This window comes from Pelobates fuscus, chromosome 11, assembly GCF_036172605.1.
Source record: "Pelobates fuscus isolate aPelFus1 chromosome 11, aPelFus1.pri, whole genome shotgun sequence".
Lineage (NCBI taxonomy): Eukaryota > Metazoa > Chordata > Amphibia > Anura > Pelobatidae > Pelobates > Pelobates fuscus.
In genome coordinates, this window is record NC_086327.1 from 108,847,445 (window position 1) to 108,867,734 (window position 20,290).

A 20,290-nucleotide genomic window follows, 5' to 3' on the forward strand; every position below is an offset into this window, starting at 1 on the left:
ACCTCCGGGGAGACCGATTGTGGCAGGGGTTGACTCTGTGTTATCACCCGTGTCACAATATATTGATATTTTGTTACAACCGCTTGTTATAAAAACTCGAGCATATTTAAAAGATTCCATCACAGATTTTACAAAAAGTAGACTGGAAAGAAGACTACTTCCTCGTGACTAGCGATGTTAGTAACCTTTATACAGTCATAGAACATCAAAAAGGATGTAAGGCAGTGGAGCATTTTTCGAGAACATCTAATGCGTTTAAGGGCGAACAAATTGAGTTAATCATTGAGGGCATTAAGATTATTCTGCAAAACAACTTCTTCTGGTTCGAAGGGGAATTCTATATCCAGAGGAGAGGTACTGCCATGGGGACCAAGTTCGCGCCCAGTTATGCTAATCTTTTTATGGCATTTTGGGAAGAGTCCTATATAGATGCTGAACATGACTGGGTGGTGAACTTGGTCCTCTATAGGCGGTACATTGATGAAATTTTTTTGATCTGGAAGGGCAGTAAGTTATCGTTGGATAACTTTTAAATTTTTTTAAATTCTAATTCTTGGGGTAATTAGTAATCAGGAAGTGCATTTTCTAGATTTAAAGATTTTTATTGATAATGGAGTTATTAAGACCAGTACTTTTTTTAAAACTGTTGATATTAACAGTTACATCAACAGCGAGAGTTGTCATTTTAAATCTTTCAAACATCCCTAAAAGTAAATTTATGAGGATAAAAAGGAATTGTACGGAAGAAAAAACATTTTTAGAACAATCCAACACTTTAAAAGAACAATTTTATGGGGGGCGGAGCCAGGCAACCAAGCAGCCCAGACGTGTTCAGCACAAGCTCCCACGTCTGGGGACGAAAAACGGGGTGTTGCACCCAGAAATTGGCACCTACGGGCCGCAGCTTATTAAAATTCAACCAGGGGGAGGCTGCTGCACCAGACGGTACCTCTCCCGAACCTCTACGACACCGGACCGACCAAACGAGGCTTGCGGCCTACCAAGGGCTGAGCCCGAGAGAGGCGGCCGCTCTCCGGGACCTCAAGCAGAAGGTGGGCACCCTGAGCAGCACACCATCCCCCCCCCCCGATCCGGCGGGTCATCCCGGACCACATTAAGCAAAGGCACTCACCTTATGGACAACGGGCAGCCGAGACTGCGAGAGGCTATCACACTGCATTCCTCCTCAAAAATGGCGGATACACTCTCCACAAGCGACACGAGGCAGGCCAAGCCAGACGGCTGCGCCACGATCGATCGCATGCTGCTACACCTCGACGAGATCTTCACTCGATTTTGGGAGCAGTTGGAACAACGCACAACACAGGGGGCTGGGGGACAGAGGAGCGGACGGAGGCAAGCGGGAGAAGGGGTGCATGGGGCCCTGCCAGGTACAGCTGCCCACCCAGCATCCAGCCTGCACACACACGGTCCGCCTGGGCAGAAAGCCAACAGGGAAATCATCCCGAAGCAACAACCGACGCACCGAAAGGCACCGCAGCAGCCGACAAAACACTCCCTTCTCAAGCGGATTACAACCCTGCAGCAGCAGCCCATGGCCCCAGCGCGGAGGAAGGCCCCAAAATGGCGGCGAGTAAAGCGGCACACTCCACATCAACAGCGGGCGCCACACCAGCGGGCATCTTCGACCCTTAGACCAGTCGTCGCGCCAGAGGTAGGGGTGGAGGCATCGACCCCGGTGAGTGGCTTTCCCATACAACCCACTCTGAAACCGGGAAGCGCAGGACATCTTTCCCAAAGACTGGACTATGCTCTGCCCCTCGAGGGCATAGGCTAAGCTGAGCTGAAACTCACTGGGACTAATGTCTAAGGTCCAAATATTGTTTTTCTTTTGAGCCCTGATTGTTTCCTATTATCTTTATTTTCATTCTTCTTTTCATATAATTATCCCAGCAGAATTGACAGCCGACACACTATTTTTTGGTTCTTAGGCTCGATAACCTACACACCACAGTTCATGCTGGCAGATTTGCCTGCATAGCATATGATTGCTTTTAACATGTTGTGCCTGCCTAGCATATAACTGTTTTTTCCATGTAACTGATCTCACCAGGATATGTCTATCTAGCATATAACTAGCATATAACTGTTTATATCAGGATGAATCTGCCTAGCATACAACAGTCTATACCAGGATGTGTCTGCCTAGCATATAACTGCTTTTATCAGGATGTATCTGCCTAGCATATAACCGTGTACATCACGATATGTCTGCCTAGCATATAACTGCTCTCAGCGTGATCAATTTAGCATAACTATTTTAAGCTGGAAAAGCCGGCCTAACAAATAACTGCTTGCCACACGACGGGTTTACCTAGCATATAGTTATCTCCTGTAACAATATACGACCAACAAACTATTAAGGTCTTAACTCATGTTAACTTGTTTTAAACAAAATGAATAGTTTTACTGTTACCCTTCCTTACTACACTTGACTAGACATACTCTTGCGTATTTAACGTACAAAAAAAAAACCTCACCCCGCTTCTTGTTCCACTTAAACCGCCATGAACGCTACACAAAAAGTCTGCTTAACGGTTATGGTGTTAGTTCATTTGCTATGTTTCTTGTATGCAGAATGAATATAAGCAATGCTTTAACTTTGACAAACCTTAGTTTGACATGCAGTAACGAGCTCCTCAAATAGCCTACCTAGCTAAGGATCTATTACTATGCTGCGTGCAGTTCATACTGAACAGCGGTGACTGCCGCTAAGCTACTCTACTACCTACATACTGTATAATTACACGATGTTTCCCCTTGTTCCACATTACACCTTTTAAAAAATTGTGCAAGTTTTATCTGTCATCCACTACCTATGTCAACTATGTACTAAACTGCTTGTGTCAACAGCTGTCGTGGCATGACATAATTGTTTGTTCACCTTTGCGCAACAAAAATAAAGAATTTAAAAAAAAAAAAAGAACAATTTTATCAGAAAGGATATAATAAAGTTGATGTAGAGGCACAATTCGAGGAAGTTTTAATTAAACCTAGAAAAGACTTATTAACATATAAAAAGAAAAAAGAAGAATCCACACAAGTTAAACAAGTGTCTTTTATTTGTGATTTTCATTCACAAAGCCACATTTTTCACAAAGTTAAAAAAAAAAAAAACATTGGTATATTCTCAAACAAAATGAAGACCTCAGTGAATATATGAGATAAACCGAGAGTAGTTTATCGGGGCGCTAATAATTTTAATGATATTCTGACAAGGAGTTATATCCCTAAAAAAACCCTTAGAGACAATGATTTACATGGAAAAAAATTACAAGGGTTTTTTAACTGTGGGAATTGTAGAGCATGCAGTATGAGTAAAATTGTAAATAGGAAAACTGAGAAATGTATTTCTAACAAGACAAGAAAAGAATATGTAATAGGCCCTTAAAAGTCAGAATTTGTAAACATCTTAATCACTCAGTGTCTGCACATGTTCATCAAAAACATGATGGTGATACTAAATGTTTACATTTTTTGGGGATCCAAAAGATCCAGAAGCCTTGGAGAGGGGGGTGGGCGCCACCTCAAGATCTTAAATAGAACAGAAATGAAATGGATCTTTGAGTTGGAAACCCTCTCTCCATGTGGCTTAAACATTGATTTTGATATGTACAATTACATCTAACTCATATATGTCTGTTGAATATAGGTTTGTAATTTTACTCACATGTAAGCTATATGTATATTTTTAAAGTTTTGGTTACTATTAATTTTTTCTCTTTTTCTTCTTTTCCTTTAAATATATATTCTGTATATGCATATGTACTTTTCTCTATGTCATTGTAATTTTTAGGTAACCCCATTGTACATCGCTACAGAATTTTATGGCGCTATATAAATGATAAAATAATAATAATGTCTGCCACGGCAACCTACCGTACGAGCTGCTCTAATAATATAAACATTAGTTTTGCCACCATGCACCTGCTACAGTGAACAGGATATATTCTTCTATTATGTTATTAATCATTGGGCCTTGGAATGCTACAACATCTGAATAAGGTACAACTTTGACCCATTCCAAATGTTCCAGTCGTTCCAGTGGCACGCCTTTCCATGATGGTCGTCCACACGGCACAAACTAGAATGCAGTGGATCATCCTCAGTGCTGAAATATTTAGAACGTAAAATACAACCAAGAATAAACATATTTCACTTATTTAGGTGAACTGCTGCTGAAACAGAGACTTAAAGAAGTGGAAAACGCGAAAAAAATAATAAAATAAATTAGTGCAGATCCCTATACAGGTTTTGCATCTTAAGAATCTGCATGAAATCTTTCTAATTTATATACAAAATCGGGGAATAATAGTGTATGATCTTCAGTGATTCCAATTTGATCCATTTAATTTATTAGGTCATTGTTTCACTAGAGCTGAAATGAACAAAAATAAATAAAGTGGAGAAAGTGGTCTGCAGGTTTGATCGTATGCATACTGGGCTTAGATAAAGATAAGGGTTACACCTTTTGGGTAATATTCCTGGATAGACATATGTGTGAATTTGTAGCCAATATGTAAACCACATCACTGTTTAAGATGGTCCAAGAACTCAGAAGGACTGGGGGGGGGGGGGCTGGGGAGGGGGGAATTGAAGCCTTAAAGGGTTACTCCAAGCATCATAACTATTACAGCTCACTGCAGTGGTTTTGCTGTCAGGAGTACCCTGGCCCAGTTCTCTGATGTAAAATGAAAACTAAAAAACACCAATATCCTCCAGCACCACCCATCATCTGTAGAGATCCAGGATTAAAGAGCCCCACATCTGGGACTTCATCCCTCAGGCCCCTCCTAGCAATGTCTATGATTTAGATTACATTGTATATGTTTACATTGCTGAAATTGCATGACATTTGCACAGTCGTTATTCGGCATGTGCTAACCTTGAATAACTTGAATAACTCTCGGACACAATTAGTTCTGTTAGAGTACAAAGTCCACAGCTTTACTAACTTATTATAAATATATAAATTAACAATTTAGGGTCATTGTCAACAGTACTAATTTCTTTCTGCTCTCTCCTGTACCATACCCCCAACAATGACCCTACCAAAGAACAGTCTTTTACATAACCAATAATACATAACATAACTCTCGGCCTACCGAAGAGGCCCCACATGCATTTGTCTAACTGCAGGGGTGTACCCAGACAGCCCTACACCCCTTGGTTCGTAGCCACCGATGGGCTAGAACCTACCAAACACTTTAACTCTGGCCTACTCCAGCCTAGACCTTGGCCTACCAATTTCTTAATCCCTCAAAATTCCTGTTTAACCAAGACCTTTTCCCGCCGCTGTGACCAAACGGGAACTACTTCCTACTCCTAGGGTGGGTGAGAGGTACAATTCACAGGTAAGTAAGGCTCAAGTTAAAATGGCCCCTTACTAAAATGGCCGCTATTTAACCTCTCTTACCCCCCTCCCCTTACATTAGCCTAAACCAACCCCTTGACCTAGACTGCACATGCCAACTCCTGGCTCTGTCAAGGTCCACTCCCCCCTCCCCTCCCCCCCCGCGTTGCTCCATTGGCTTCAGGGGTAGCCTCTTTGCACCAAAACCACTACATTATGCTGGAGTTGTTATGGTGCTTTAAGGGTCTCTTTAAGATCATTACCAGAATAGTTTGTTTATTTATAAAATATTTTATCAGGAAGAACACATTGAGAACTCTCTAACATTCACGTTTGTCCAAAGAAGCAACATTATTACACATATATTAGGAGGCAAATACAGTAAAAATATCAATACATTGCTACATGTACAGTAGGGATATATAATACAGTAATAAATTAATCATGAGTAAAGTTGTTTTTTAGATCTCTGACATCTACAGCAAGAAACAGATATACCAAGTTGAGAAAGGGGAAACTAAAGTATCAGGCATTAGTAATTGCAATGTAACTGTAGGATCACAAATGCTATGGTTGTTTTGGGAAGGTTTAACACTGTATTTTTGCAAGCTGAGCTGAAATCATTTTATGGATTTATTATGTTTTTTTTAGGAATACACAATAACTGTTTTTTTGCGACAGAGCTGGAGGGATGAGAGGCTCTCTTACAATTACACCAAAAAAACTCTTGGCTTCGACTGTCGATTTGTTGAGAAGATTTGGATTCCAGATACATTCATTGTAAATTCCAAGTCTGCCTGGTTCCATGACGTAACTGTGGAAAACAAACTAATTCGATTGCAACCGGATGGGGTCATCTTGTACAGCAGCAGGTAACCCTAACTGGGTTATTTACTAATCAACGAAGTAAGGAATTGAGCAGAGGAACTTTAGTTTTAACACAAGACAGCCAAACTGGAAACATACCCCAGCACCTTTTAGCATAAATGTGCAATTCTATGATTACTTACCTAGTTTAGTAAATCATAAGACATCAAATTGTAATGAATTAAAAACTGAATTGCAAATTGCTGGCTCCAGTAGCGGATTAGGAAAAATTCTCCATTTCAAGTATATTGACATTTTGGATATTTTAGCCAATTCAGTTTTCAGTTCACTAATGTTTGGTGTTCAATACAACAATCTGTTAGACTGAGTCTTATTCAATAAACTAGTAATTGAGATGAACCTAAAATATTGAGGCAAAAAAGCTGGGATGGAAAAGTAAGTGAGCAGCTCAATTTTTCATTTTGGCTAAAACTCTAATAAAACGTAAATTTCCTCAATGCATGTTATAGTATACCTCCCATCAATCAGGAGAAGAGAATCGTGGTGGAGTGACGAGTTCTGAGCGGGTTTTGCCAGTGATGTGATCCATGTCCCTATTGATGCCCATAATGGGCGGACCCGTTTGGAAAAGGGGAGGACCCACCTACTGATAGGCTGCCTGACCGGCCACCAGCCTTCAGGACCATGCAAGGAGTACTGCCGAAGCACTCCAGGCATGGTCCTAGTGGCAGAGTCACAGTGCGAGTGCATCTAATGGTGCCCAGGGACACTTTACTTCTGTCTACATTTCCAAATTGCTGGTTGGGGGTATGACGGCATTCTGTGTTTGTATTACTGCTCAATGCCTTGAAAATACTGTGTTTTGAAAATTAAAAAAAAAAGTTAAAAAAGGGTTTTCATACAAGTTATGATTATTGAAGTATGATATGAAGTTATGATTCATAACAAATAAAAATAACAGTATTTTCGACTTCGCTAATGGGTTCTAAATTTAGACCCAACTTCCACCATATACATCAGAGGAAAACATCTTCCATCTCTTTGTAGAATTCCTAAATGTGTGTTGTTTTTTTTATTAATAAATTATAAGATTATGTTTTAGCATTGCTTCTGTGATGGGTTCCACTTAGTGCTACCACCTTAATTTAATAAGAATTTGCTATCAATAATATTAAAATAAATAAATTATGATTTGGAGTACCTGATCTCAACCCTTACAAAAATATAAAGGCAGATAAAAGCTAAGTTGGGGGGATGACTGTATTCTGTATTTGTATTACAGTTTGTCTTTCTGCTCACTTAGCGGTAAAAATAGCCTTAGGAAAAGGTCTGAATCAGTGAAATGGTTAAATATCATAGATCGGAATTCCTAACTCTATAGTGCGCATGGCTAGACACTCCAATGTTCTAAAGAACCAGTAAGTAACAGGACCAGTTGTCTGATTGACAGCCAGGGAAGTGTAACAAGGTTCTAAAAGTGCAATTTTTATTGAAATCTGTATTTAAAAAAAAAAGATACACTTTTCACACATAAAGCACTTCAGCACTTCAGCAAGCACTTTAGGTGTAAAATAAAAGCTATCAATGGTTTTGCATCCTGTCATGGAGAGTATCCTCTGTTGTGAGTACTAGGAACACCCCTGACTGTTGTGGTACCCGAACTGCTTTGTATACAGTACGTATTAAGGGGAAAAAATGAAATGAGAATGGACAGAACAGCAGGAATAATTAGACTCTGGTTTGGGCGTTGGAGCTGCCTTTATCTGTATGCGCTAGAAATCTATATTGTAAATATTATCTAGGTGGTATTTAGATTTTTTTTTTTTCCCTCTTTTACTTTTTTTTTTTTTGACAATCTTTATTTTTAGATTTTCTGATTGTAATTATTAAACAGTGAAGTTAGTGTAATAATGTATCATTAATGTGACATGTTCTACAAGAGAAGTCTGGCATTGTTTGGAGAAGACAATAATCAACGTACAAAGTCAACAGGGTTGCATGAACTAAGTTGGGTACATCATGACAGTATTGTCTACGGTAACAGTAAGTAAGAAGATTCATCCCTATTGAGACAATAACAGTGCACTTACTGCCTTTGCACTTGTTTTGCACTAAGCCCTTTCTCTCTTGCATCCTCTCCTCCCCAAACTGTCATTATGACTTTATTTTCAGTTTATTATTTTATTTTATGTCCTTCTCAGTTATATAGCGGTTGTTTTTTTCATTTTACACTATGTACATTGTAGCCCAGTGGAAGATTCTGCATTTGGTATAATTTGTCTTTTCACAATTATCTGAAATTATTTTTTTTATTAATATAATTTCCAAAGTTTGAGCATATGTTTAATTTTCAGGATTACTTCTACAGTCGCGTGTAACATGGACCTAACAAAGTATCCGATGGATGAACAGGAATGCATGCTGGACCTTGAGAGCTGTAACTATTTGCAAAGACATCTGATTATAGGCTTATTGTTTTTGTTTAAAAAAAAATAAAAAAGATTCTTATTAAGTTTCTGTTTTGTAGCATATCCACAGGTCAGGGCTGGTCTTGGGTCAAAGGCTCCCTGTGCAACTTTAAGGACTGAGCCCCACTTGTAAATATTCAGACACATTCAGATATTCATATTGCACAGTTGTAGAAGACAAAATAGACAGAAATCATCAACTGGGAAGGGACCAGATTATTTGCAGTGTTCAATATGGCACAGAGTGGCAAACTCTCAAAAAGTAAAACCATAGATACAAAAAAGATTCGGCACACGTTAAGTCCCAGGAAGACAGAAACAAATGTGTTCCTATTAAACCTGCTTTCCTGGACTTTGCATGTGCTGGATCATTTTTATACCCGTTGTTTTAATACTTCTACACAACCACACTCTTACATACAGACACGTGCACAGATACAAATCTTTTCAGACACACATACAAAACGCTCACACAGACAAAGTAAGACAGTGATACAAGCATAGACACTGTATCACAGGCGCACACACACACACTAAGGCCTCGATTTAGATGATGTTTTTAAATTATCACAATCTGCTGGAATAACTTTTCAAATGTGACTTGCGCTGCTCCCTCGCACTGTGTGAGGCTCTTTAAAAGACTCCAAGCAGTGACCTTGGCAGAGACACTGAGAGCTAATTCATGCAAACTCAGCTCCCAGTCACCATCACAGGACTCAGGGAGACAATTTTCAATGATCTCCCTGCATGCTCTGTGCAGACTATGCTTAACACCGACTGTCCGGTAGTGACTGTCAAGGAGCCAGGGGTGCAACAGTCACACCTTTCGCAACACACAGCTACACACTCTGTGATCTGTGGTGCCCTCTCTAGATATGTGTACTGTGTGATTGCTGGCCCTGCCACGGGCTCTGATTCTCCTCTATGTTCTGCTTAAACCATATACACATCAAATATATATCGATTTTTCCCAAGATAGGTTCCACTTTGAATCATAATATGTGAAAGTGGTAAAATGATGAATACCTTTATAAATTATGTTATTATAAAGCATTGTTTGGTATTAAATAAAAGGTTTAAGATGAGATAAGGCCACAGACTATTATTTGACCGTGCTAATGTCCACAATGGTCACAATCACACCTTTCCAAAGGTTTCGGACAACACTTTTGGTGTAATTCATTTTTATAGAAACGTCCTATATCTTACGTTAACAGTCAAGGAACAATTTTCCTTTATGAAATTCAACAACCAGAGTGACTTAATCCCGTTCTATCATTTTTCCCAGACACCTATCACTTATATAAACTGGTAGGCGACACATGTAAATTGCTTATCTGCAGTATGTAGTATTCAAAAGCTGCATGTAGAAAATCAAATCATTAATCAACAAAGAATACTGCAGCATATGAATTGTACATACTAGTGGGCAACACTTCTCACATGTATCCAATCAACATGAAGACATAAGGGTTTTTTGGCCCAGCACAAGCTGTGTCTGCCCAATTCTGAGCATTTATTATATTTGTAGAAATACAGATCCAATAAAATCAGAGAAATGTTGTTCTAATATAAATTAATCACTATACCAAGCTCAGTGTATTCTGTCTGCTTACTGCTTTTTATAATCAAAATTGATTGAAACGCTACCTTTACCTGTAATCCTATAACCATTTTTATTAGCATTGCTTACTAATCCCGGGACATATTAATTCTGTCCTCATTGTGCACAGCATGAGGTCACTAAGTGATGAGCCATGCATGCTTTCACAAGCAGACATGATGGAACTGCTATTGATTTTCCATTTATTTGCTGAAGAAGATTGGAAATCCATGAAAGCCGATAGGATAGAACTTGTGTTGTGTTATAAGCTTACATGTTGTGTCATGCTTTTACCGTAGATGGCTATTCAGCCGAAGACATTACGTATCAGTGGTCAGAAATTCAGGATCAGATGCATGGACTGGATAAAATCGAGCTTGCTCAGTTCACCATTACCGGTTACAGATTCACAAAAGAACAGATGAACTTTAAATCAGGTAACAGGCAGTACCATGAATATTTGGGACAGTATGCTTTTATTGTGGCCAGTCTCTTAGTTTGGGCTTAGTTTTTCTTTTCGATATTGAGCATTTCTTTATTGACCTGTAAAATCCAGCATGCAAAATTTACAGCTACTTTTTTTAGACCTAATTAGTGATGTCCCGAACATATGCGATGTTCGGTCCGCCCCCTATTCGCCATCTTTGAGTAAACTTTGACCCTGTACCTCACAGTTAGCAGACACATTCCACCCAATCAGCAGCAGACCCACCTCCTAGACAGCATACAATTTAGATTAATTCTGAAGCTGCATTAATTTTTTTTTGTGTGTTTATTATACATTATCCCCCATAGCCAGTAACTTGTGTTTGTTATACATTATCCCCCCCATAGCAAGTAACCTGTGTTTATTATACATTATCCTCCCATAGCCAGTAACCTGTGTTTATTATACATTATCCCCCATAGCCAGTAACCTGTGTTTATTATACATTATCCCCCATAGCCAGTAACCTGTGTTTATTATACATTATCCCCCATAGCCAGTAACTTGTGTTTATTATACATTATCCCTCCCATAGCCAGTAACCTGTGTTTATTATACATTATCCCCCCATAGCCAGTAACCTGTGTTTATTATACATTATCCCTCCCATAGCCAGTAACCTGTGTTTATTATACATTACCCCCCATAGCCAGTAACCTGTGTTTATTATACATTATCCCCCCATAGCCAGTAACCTGTGTTTATTATACATTATCCTCCCATAGCCAGTAACCTGTGTTTATTATACATTGTCCTCCCCCCTGCCCTCCACCCCTGAGCGGTGGGTGGGGGCCCTACAGTAAAATAAGGGGGGGACCTAATGTCCTCCCCCCCTGGCCCCCACCCCTGAGCGGTGGGTGGGGGCCCTAAATACTAATAAGGGGGGGGACCTAATGTCCTCCCCCCTGGCCCCCACCCCTGATCGGTGGGTGGGGGCCCTAAACACAAATTGGGGGGACCTAATGTCCTCCCCCCGGCCCCCACCCTTGAGCGGCGGGTGGGGGCCCTAAAAACCAATAGGGGGGGCCCTATTGTCTGTGTCCCCCCCAGGTGACTACGGGTCCCCAAACCGCTAGTCACCCCCCCCCACCCAAAAAAAAGTATCCCCCTACATACCCCCTTCACCCTAAAAATAATGGGGGGGGGGCAGTTAACTAAGAACCTGTAAAGAAAAAGAAAAAAAACTTACCATTGGATGTTTTTTTTCTTCTAAAATCTTCTTTTTTCAGCCCCAAAAAAGGCCAAATAAAAAAACCATAATAACCGACGCAATAAAAAAAAAAATCCATCTTCATCCATGGAGGGCTCCGCGCAGACTGAGCTCTGCAGGGCGGGGGAAGGCTTATAAAGCCTTGCCCCGCCCTGCAGTTTAGGCTCAGAGCACTCTGATTGGTGGGTTTAAGCCATCCAATCAGAGTGCTCTGACAGGTAAATGAAGAGACTGACAGGTAAGTCTCTACATTTACCTGTCACAGCACTCTGGTTGGTTTGAAATCCACCAATCAGAGTGCTCTGTGTCATTTTACACAGCGTGGGAAAGTTCTTTGGAATTTTCCCACGCTGTGTAATTTGACTCATAACACTCTGATTGGTGGATTAAGTAACCAAGTGTTATGAGTCAATACTGAGTGTAATACAGAGATACTGAGTGTAATACAGGGATACAGTGTGTAATACAGGGATACAGTGTGTAATACAGAGATACTGAGTGTAATACAGAGATACTGAGTGTCATACAGGGATACAGTGTGTAATACAGGGATACAGTGTGTAATACAGGGATACAGTGTGTAATACAGAGATACTGAGTGTAATACAGGGATACTGAGTGTAATACAGGGATACTGAGTGTAATACAGGGATACTGTGTGTAATATAGGGATACTGAGTGTAATACAGGGATACAGTGTGTAATATAGAGATACTGAGTGTAATACAGGGATACAGTGTGTAATATAGGGATACAGTGTGTAATACAGATATACTGAGTGTAATACAGGGATACTGTGTGTAATATAGAGATATTGAGTGTGATACATGGATACAGTGTGTAATACAGTGTGTAATACAGGGATACAGTGTGTAATACAGAGAGACTAAGTGTAATATAGGGATACTGTGTGTAATTCAGAGATACATGCCACAGTCCAAGTGTTAGTCCCCTTGAAACAACTTTTCCATCACTATTGTGGCCAGAAAGAGTCCCTGTGGGTTTTAAAATTTGCATGCCTATTGAAGTCTATGGCGGTTCGCCGGGTTCGCCCGTTCGCGAACATTTACGGAAATTCGCGTTCGCCGTTCGCGAACTGAAAATGTTATGTTCGCGACATCACTAGACCTAATCCTAGGAAATACATACAATTTCTATGAGTGACCCTTTAATATATAAACTACATTTTAACAGTTACTGAAGATTGACGCTGAAGATCTAGGAAATTGTTTGATAAATATCACGTTCTATGTCCTCAGCTGGTCAGTTTCCTAGATTGTCCCTCCGGTTCCAGCTGAGAAGAAATCGAGGGCTTTACATTATACAGTCCTACGTTCCATCTATCCTGCTAGTGGTTATGTCTTGGATATCCTTCTGGATCAGCCAATCAGCTGTGCCCGCGAGAGTCTCGCTCGGTAAGATTGAATTAATCTAGAAATAAAGTCTTTGTTTTCAGACTGGAAACTGCATTCATTTTGCCATAAGACTACGAGGTATTCAGTCACGTTCAAAGCCACCCAGGCCCTTCAGAATATATATATATATATATATTTTAACAACTCAACTATATATATATATTATTTATATTTATAGTATAATTATATATTATTGCAACAAATCTAGGCATGACCCCTGTGGAGTGCAAGGCTTCATTTCACCTTTCTAGACTTTTCTAGATGTTTCACTATGTATTCTATGCTGTGTCTAGATCTGAACTGAATAGGTAACTTGATCCTGATGACAATATCTCCAGCACTTGGAGTTTGTCCTGCAATCCGTAGATCTATAAAAAAAAAAACATACATACCTACCTACCAGTGAACTGGTCATTAAAACCTTTATTCATCAGATGTGCTGCAACCCTTGCAGGCTCTTTGCACCGTACTCGGGAGGCCTAGACACTGACTCTCATTCGCCTCATCCCAAGATCTAAACTTACAGAGATTTACACATACATGGAGGGGAGTAACTGGAAATTGAGGAAATGAGGAGAACTCGGATAGGGAAAGAAGGAACAAAACAAATGGGGGATTTAGATTGTATCTTAATGGGACACTCCATTGCAAAAATATTTTTCAAAAATTTAGAAAATCACTGTTTGGTATCTAACCAAATCAGGAAGTAACAGGACAATTTGTCTGATTGACAGCTAAGGGGGTGTCAAAGGTTAGTCTATAATAAATACGATTTCTACTGAAATCTAACCTTTTTGGTAACATGTACAAAAGAGGACACACCATGCATAAAGCACTTCAGCAAACTGAAGAGCTTGAGGGGTTAGGAGTGTCCATTTGAGTCATTCCCTGGCTCGTACAAGGTATAACCCATCATCTATTTTGAAATAAAAGTCTCTACACGTTAGATCATGATATATATTCCATTTACCATTCCACTTCATACAGTTCATGAGTCTCAATGGTTTTCACATATCTTTCAAAATACTGACTCTTTGACACACTCTGATGATAAAACTAGTTAGAATCCATTTGGTTTCTGTCACATGGTGTATGTTCAAGTACCATAAAGTAACTTGTGCAGATGTACGTTGTGGGTTTAGCATGAAGCACAGTCAGCGTGCACTGGCATTATTTAAGCAGCTATGAAATGTTGCAGGTATGGAATGCTGAAAGAACATTAAAGACTGCAGTTTTAGAGAAACAATTTACATGGTAGAGTTAAAACTACCTCTAGTTACTGTGTACCAGACTGCCACTAAATGCACTTCCTGAAGTTTCGCTAAGTTTGAAACAATGCTGAACGTCCTTACGCTTTGAATGAGGACATCCAGCATGTTGAAATACCCATTGAGGCAATGCTTCCCTATAGAGAAGGCCTGATGTGCATGCAGCGCTTGCCATGCAGACGCATTAGGTCCCCCCATTGGCTGACGTTTGTGGGGGAGCACAAGTCAAGTAAGTGTAAAAAGTGTTTTTTTAACCCTTTATTTGACGCTAGGGGTCCATGAGGGGGTGGGCCAGAGGACACTATAAATTGTAGCCAATTGCAGGTTAAATTGCAACATTTAGGCAGAAATAGCTATGACTATAGGTGAGCTATTGTTGCCTAAATGTTGCCGGTCATTTTTCAATTCACTATTTGGCATTTCCTCTTTAAGTTTTAGGGCATTGAATAACTATTAAAAAAAGAAAACATTACATTTTTCAGTATTTCAGTAATAATTTTGAGAATTATATTTTTTAGCGTGATTTTTATTTTACAGGTATCACCACTGTACTCACAATGACAACATTGATGATTAATGCTCGGTCATCTTTGCCTAGAGCATCTGCTGTCAAAGCCCTTGATGTCTACTTCCTTATATGTTATGTGTTTGTGTTTGCTGCTCTGGTAGAGTATGCTTTTGCTCACTACAACGCAGACTACATGAAGAAGCATGAAAGGACAAAGGACAATAAAATGAACAAAAAGGTAAGCAAAATCTATACTGGCTCTTATAGTACTGATTTAACTAATCTGTTAATATATATGTAATATAACTATACGGCCCCTCAGTCCCCTGTCTCTAATGTAAAATGTGAGTTTACTCACCTATATTCCAGCGATGCGTGGGTCCACCGGTGCAGGCTGTGCCCCGATCCACCTCCTTGGCTGAGATTTTCAAATTTGAGAATCTCAGCTAATCCAATGCTTTCCCATAGGAAATCATTTGATGGCTATTGTGCATGCACGCCCGGCAAAAGGCCGCGCTGGACTATCAGCATCACCTCAATCAATCCATCTCCATGCAGAGCATTCTCTTGTTTTTTTTTTTCCTAAAAGGCTGTGTTTACATTAAAATGCCACCAGGAACATGCTATAGACACCATAACAGCTACATTAAGCTGTAGTTGTTCTGGTGACTATAGTGTCTCTTTAAGTCCGATGTTTTGGAATATTAGTCAGAGATAATAGAAAAAGAGGGAAGGTCAATTTTAACTATGGAAGAAAAAGAAACAGAAATGGACCTAGAGATCAATGTGCATTAGTAGATTTAATAAGTCTAATGGAGGAAATGATGAACTACTTAATAAATATGTTGTGGAAACTAGAAAGCATTAAAATCCAAATCTTTCTTTATTCATTAATTTCTAGATGCAAGAGGATGGATCACTTTCTTAGTAGTGTGAAAAGAGATCTTTATGAACTGGATGAAAATAAATAAGATGTCCAAGATAATATGAGGATAACAGAAAGGATCTAAATTAGAATAACAAATAGGTTAAGAGTTTTTACATATAATACAGAATTTACCCCGTTATGATAACTGATGCCCACAGTGACTCCTGAATCTCGTCACTATCCATCGCTCCGTTCCGAGCTTCCATGGTCACACTTTGTATCTTCATTTTTCAATACCCTGGCCACTCATAAAAACTGGACGTATGTCTTTCAAATCCCTTACATTGTGTGTTGGGGTCTCTACCATTCCTGGCATTAATGAAGGGCCATGGAAACTACAGTCATAGGTCACAAGTGGCATCTTGTAAGCTCCGATGGAGGAATTGAGCCAATATGTGAAGAAAATGTTATGGACCTGAACTTCCTTTTGCAAGAACCTCAATCCATGACTCCTAGTCCATCTATGGACATGTCCAATGAGTTAAGGCTGCTTTGGGACCCACACAAACTCTGCTTTCTTCTCACTGACATTGTGGCATCCTTAAAACTATTGTGTTTTTTTTGGTGGTCACATATTGAATTGTTCTCCAAGACCTTGATCATGTAAAGGTCAGGTTTATTACTGATCCCTCTACCTTCTCCTATGCTGCCATGAATAATAGCCTAGAAAATAAATGTATGGAATGAATAAACAGTATAAAAGAATGCCCCTTATTTTAACACTCCTGGTAGGGCTTATACATATCTCAAAATTAGAAAAGTAGTTGATTACTAGTCATAAGAATGGCTAGGATTAACATATATGTGTGTAGAAGACACAATTATGATAAGATTAGAAAACAAGCCAAACTGTGGGAGTAAAGAAAAAAACTAAAATAATAAGACAGAGTCAAATGTCAAAGGAAACCGTAAATCAGAAAAAAAATATTTTTCTGAAAATGTCTGTATTTACCCATAATGTGCTAGTCACAAATCACATTGTGCTTGTAGTCAAGTGTGTATAACTTATACTGACAATGCATACAGGTTAATTTAAAATGCTAGAGAAACCAGTTATGCAGCCAATCTGCTTAATTTATATTTATATTTGTAATTTTAGGTGAACATCAGAGATGGCAGATTAGCCATTGCATTGTTCTCCCTTTCAGTAATGGGAATGAATCCAGACATTTCGATGATCAAAAGTCAACGCAGGCAAGATCAAAAGGCAACGAGCAGCCCCATAGACACCAGAGAACATCAGAAAAATGTATTCCAAGGTTTTAGACATGAAAAAAGCCGGCTGAAATCTTTACTGAAGCCAATAGACGCAGATACAATTGATGTTTATGCCAGAGCTGTTTTCCCAGCTGCCTTTGGTGCAGTTAACATTATCTACTGGTTGGTTTATAGAAATTAAATAAGACAAATTGATGTATCCTCAGCCGGTTACAGATACAAGGCTAATGTGTGTATGCTGTTCCATTTAACTCCTTGCGTCAAACTTTTAATGAAAACCACTAATAAAGACACTCAGTTTAAGTTATTTACAATAGTGGTAATGGTATTACTTCCTGAATCCTAAGCTGTATATACCATTGAATCACAATAAATGGACATGTTATTTTATATTACTCTCATCACTTTTTGTGTCTGTGAAATAAGCATGCTCGCTGTGATCCATTTAAAATAAACAATGAAAGCTGCAGATAGAACAGCTTTATTAAAGGAACTCTATAGGATTATGAACACAAACAGGAGCCACAAGGTACCAGGGTATTTATGAAGTTTGAAACCATATGTATAAACCACACCATCAAATCAAAACACATATCCAAATTCTACTAGACATGTGCAATTCGTTTTGGTCCTAATGAAAATTCGGGCGAATTTCTTCAGAATGTCCGAATAGCTGAATTGCCGAAGTGCCAAATTGTCGAAGTGCCGAAATTACCTAATTTCCAAAGTGTAGTACTGCCGAATTGCTGAAGTGCCGAAGTTCCGAGGTGTCAAAGTGCCGAAGTTCCGAAGCACAGTATTGCCTTAGTACTAATATACTTACCCAGTGAAAGAAGAAGAGTGTTACATTGTATACAATTTTAAATAAAAAGTATACAAACATAGCCAGGATTCAGTTGTAAGCATTTGCAACATTTACAACAATCAAGTAACACACATTCATATAAAATGTAACTTACTTGGTCAGTCAATGTAATGACAGGAATGAATAACTATTGTCCTCCCCACTGGCCCCCACCCCCAAGCGGTGGGTGGGGGCCCTAAAGTAAAATAATTGGGGCCCTAAAGAAAAATAATAATGGTGGGGGACCTATTGCCCCCCCCCCCCACCCCTGGCCCCCACCCTTGAGAGGCGGCTGAGGGCCCTAAAGTTAAAAAAGGGGGGAGGACCTATTGTCCTCCCCATTGGCCCCCACCCCTGAGCGGTGGGTGGGGGCCCTAAATAAAAATTGGGGGGAAGGACCTAATGTCCTCCCTCCTGACCCCCACCCCTGAGCGGTGGGTGGGGGCCCTAAACAAGAATAAGGGGGGTCCTAATGTCCTTTACTGGTCCCCACCCCTGAGCGGTGGGTGGGGGCCCTAAATACAAATTGGGGGGAAGGACCTAATGTCCTCCCTCCTGACCCCCACCCCTGAGCGGTGGGTGGGGGCCCTAAACAAGAATAAGGGGGGGTCCTAATGTCCTTTACTGGTCCCCACCCCTGAGCGGTGGGGGCCCTAAATACAAATTGGGGGGGGGGGGGACCTAATGTCCTCCCACCTGGCCCCCACCCCTGAGCGGTGGGTGGGGGCCCTAAATTAGAATAAGGGGGAGGACCTAATGGCGGGTGTGGGTTCTAAATACAAATTTAACCCCCCCACCCAGGTGACTAGGGGTCCCCAAACCCCTAGTCACCCCCTCCTACCCCCCTCACCCTATAAATAATGAGGGGGGGGACCTTTAACTAAGTACCTGTAAAAATAAATTTACCATTTGATGTAAAATCTTCGTTTTTCAGCCCCAATAAAGGCCAAATAAAAATCCATAATAACCGACGCAATTAAAAAAAACAAAAACACCCGCCACTCAAGGGTGGGGGCCGGGGGGGCAATAGGAGGGGGACCCTTTTTAAAAAAAAAAAAGCCACAGGCTACTCACTGTTTAATAGACATGCCCCTACTCGCGGTATAGCGAGTAGGGGCAAAATTTACTAATACTAAGTAATTTTTACTTAATACTAGTAAATTTGGCTGAAAGACCAATTTAGGTCTTTCAGCCTTTTGGTAGATAGCTCCCTAATACCGTGGGAATTAGGGAGTTATCTACCAAGCAGCTGCAAGAGAAGTCCCGAAATGCCAGAGTTCCGAAGTTACCAAAGTTCCGAAGTGGCGAAGTGCTGAAGTGTCGAAGTTGCCGAAGTTGCGTGGTGTCGAAGTGCCGAATTGCTGAAGTGCCGAATTGACAAAGTCCCGAATTTCGGAATGCCGAACCGAGCCGAATATTTTCCCCATGCACATGCCTAAATTCTACCAAGTTCTTCTGCACAATACCAACTCCCCACGCCCCAAATATCTAGACCAATGGTCCACTGAATTGAACGTCCCGTTCACAGACACAGGTCTCAAGCACCTTTTTTATAACATTTTCCACACATTTTCCACGCTTCCATAGGCACGTCAATACATGAAAGCAGGATAGCCAGGTGACACTACACACCGGCCCACCTCCACAAGCTTTTCCCTGAGTCTCCAACCACCTGCTGGTGGTAACACAGGCCACATATGGTGGTCCTGCTCAATCATGCAAGGCTATTGGGCAAAAATCATAACATTAGACCACACGATCACAGGTTTCCACCTACCAATCTCACCCACCATCATTATTTTCTTCCTCTTCACCCCATTGATCCTCAGGGCAAGCTGTAGACTCCTTTACCATCTTCTCATGGCATCTAATCTTACAATGCCCTCAATTGGAAAAAAATGTCACCCCATTAATTTGGGAATGGATAGCTATAGTCGAATCCATATGGACTTTGGATGAAATACACTCATCCATATCTCACACATACCACCGATAATTCTACAGCTGGCAACCCTGGCTTGACTTCATGACAAAACCCCCCTGAATTGTCAAGGGTTCCCTAAGCCTTGGTGACCGAGGACTGTTGTTCCACAATTCTCACAAGTACAACAATACTCAAACGGTACTTTACCCTAGATT

General features: G+C 40.3%; 1 protein-coding gene across 2 annotated transcripts in view; it reads left to right on the forward strand.

Annotated features, from left to right (window-relative positions):
• The window catches only part of GABRD (gamma-aminobutyric acid type A receptor subunit delta), a 37,517-nt gene extending 19,616 nt beyond the window's left edge, over window positions 1–17,901 (forward strand). For both annotated transcript variants that reach the window (XM_063436684.1, XM_063436685.1), the window contains 6 exons: window positions 6,026–6,246; window positions 8,557–8,639; window positions 10,573–10,710; window positions 13,230–13,385; window positions 15,191–15,399; window positions 17,189–17,901. In XM_063436684.1, coding sequence (XP_063292754.1) covers window positions 6,026–6,246; window positions 8,557–8,639; window positions 10,573–10,710; window positions 13,230–13,385; window positions 15,191–15,399; window positions 17,189–17,488 — 1,107 coding nt within the window. In that variant the 3' untranslated portion in view covers window positions 17,489–17,901. The remainder of the gene's footprint in view (window positions 1–6,025; window positions 6,247–8,556; window positions 8,640–10,572; window positions 10,711–13,229; window positions 13,386–15,190; window positions 15,400–17,188) is intronic.
• Window positions 17,902–20,290: the final 2,389 nt, after the last annotated feature.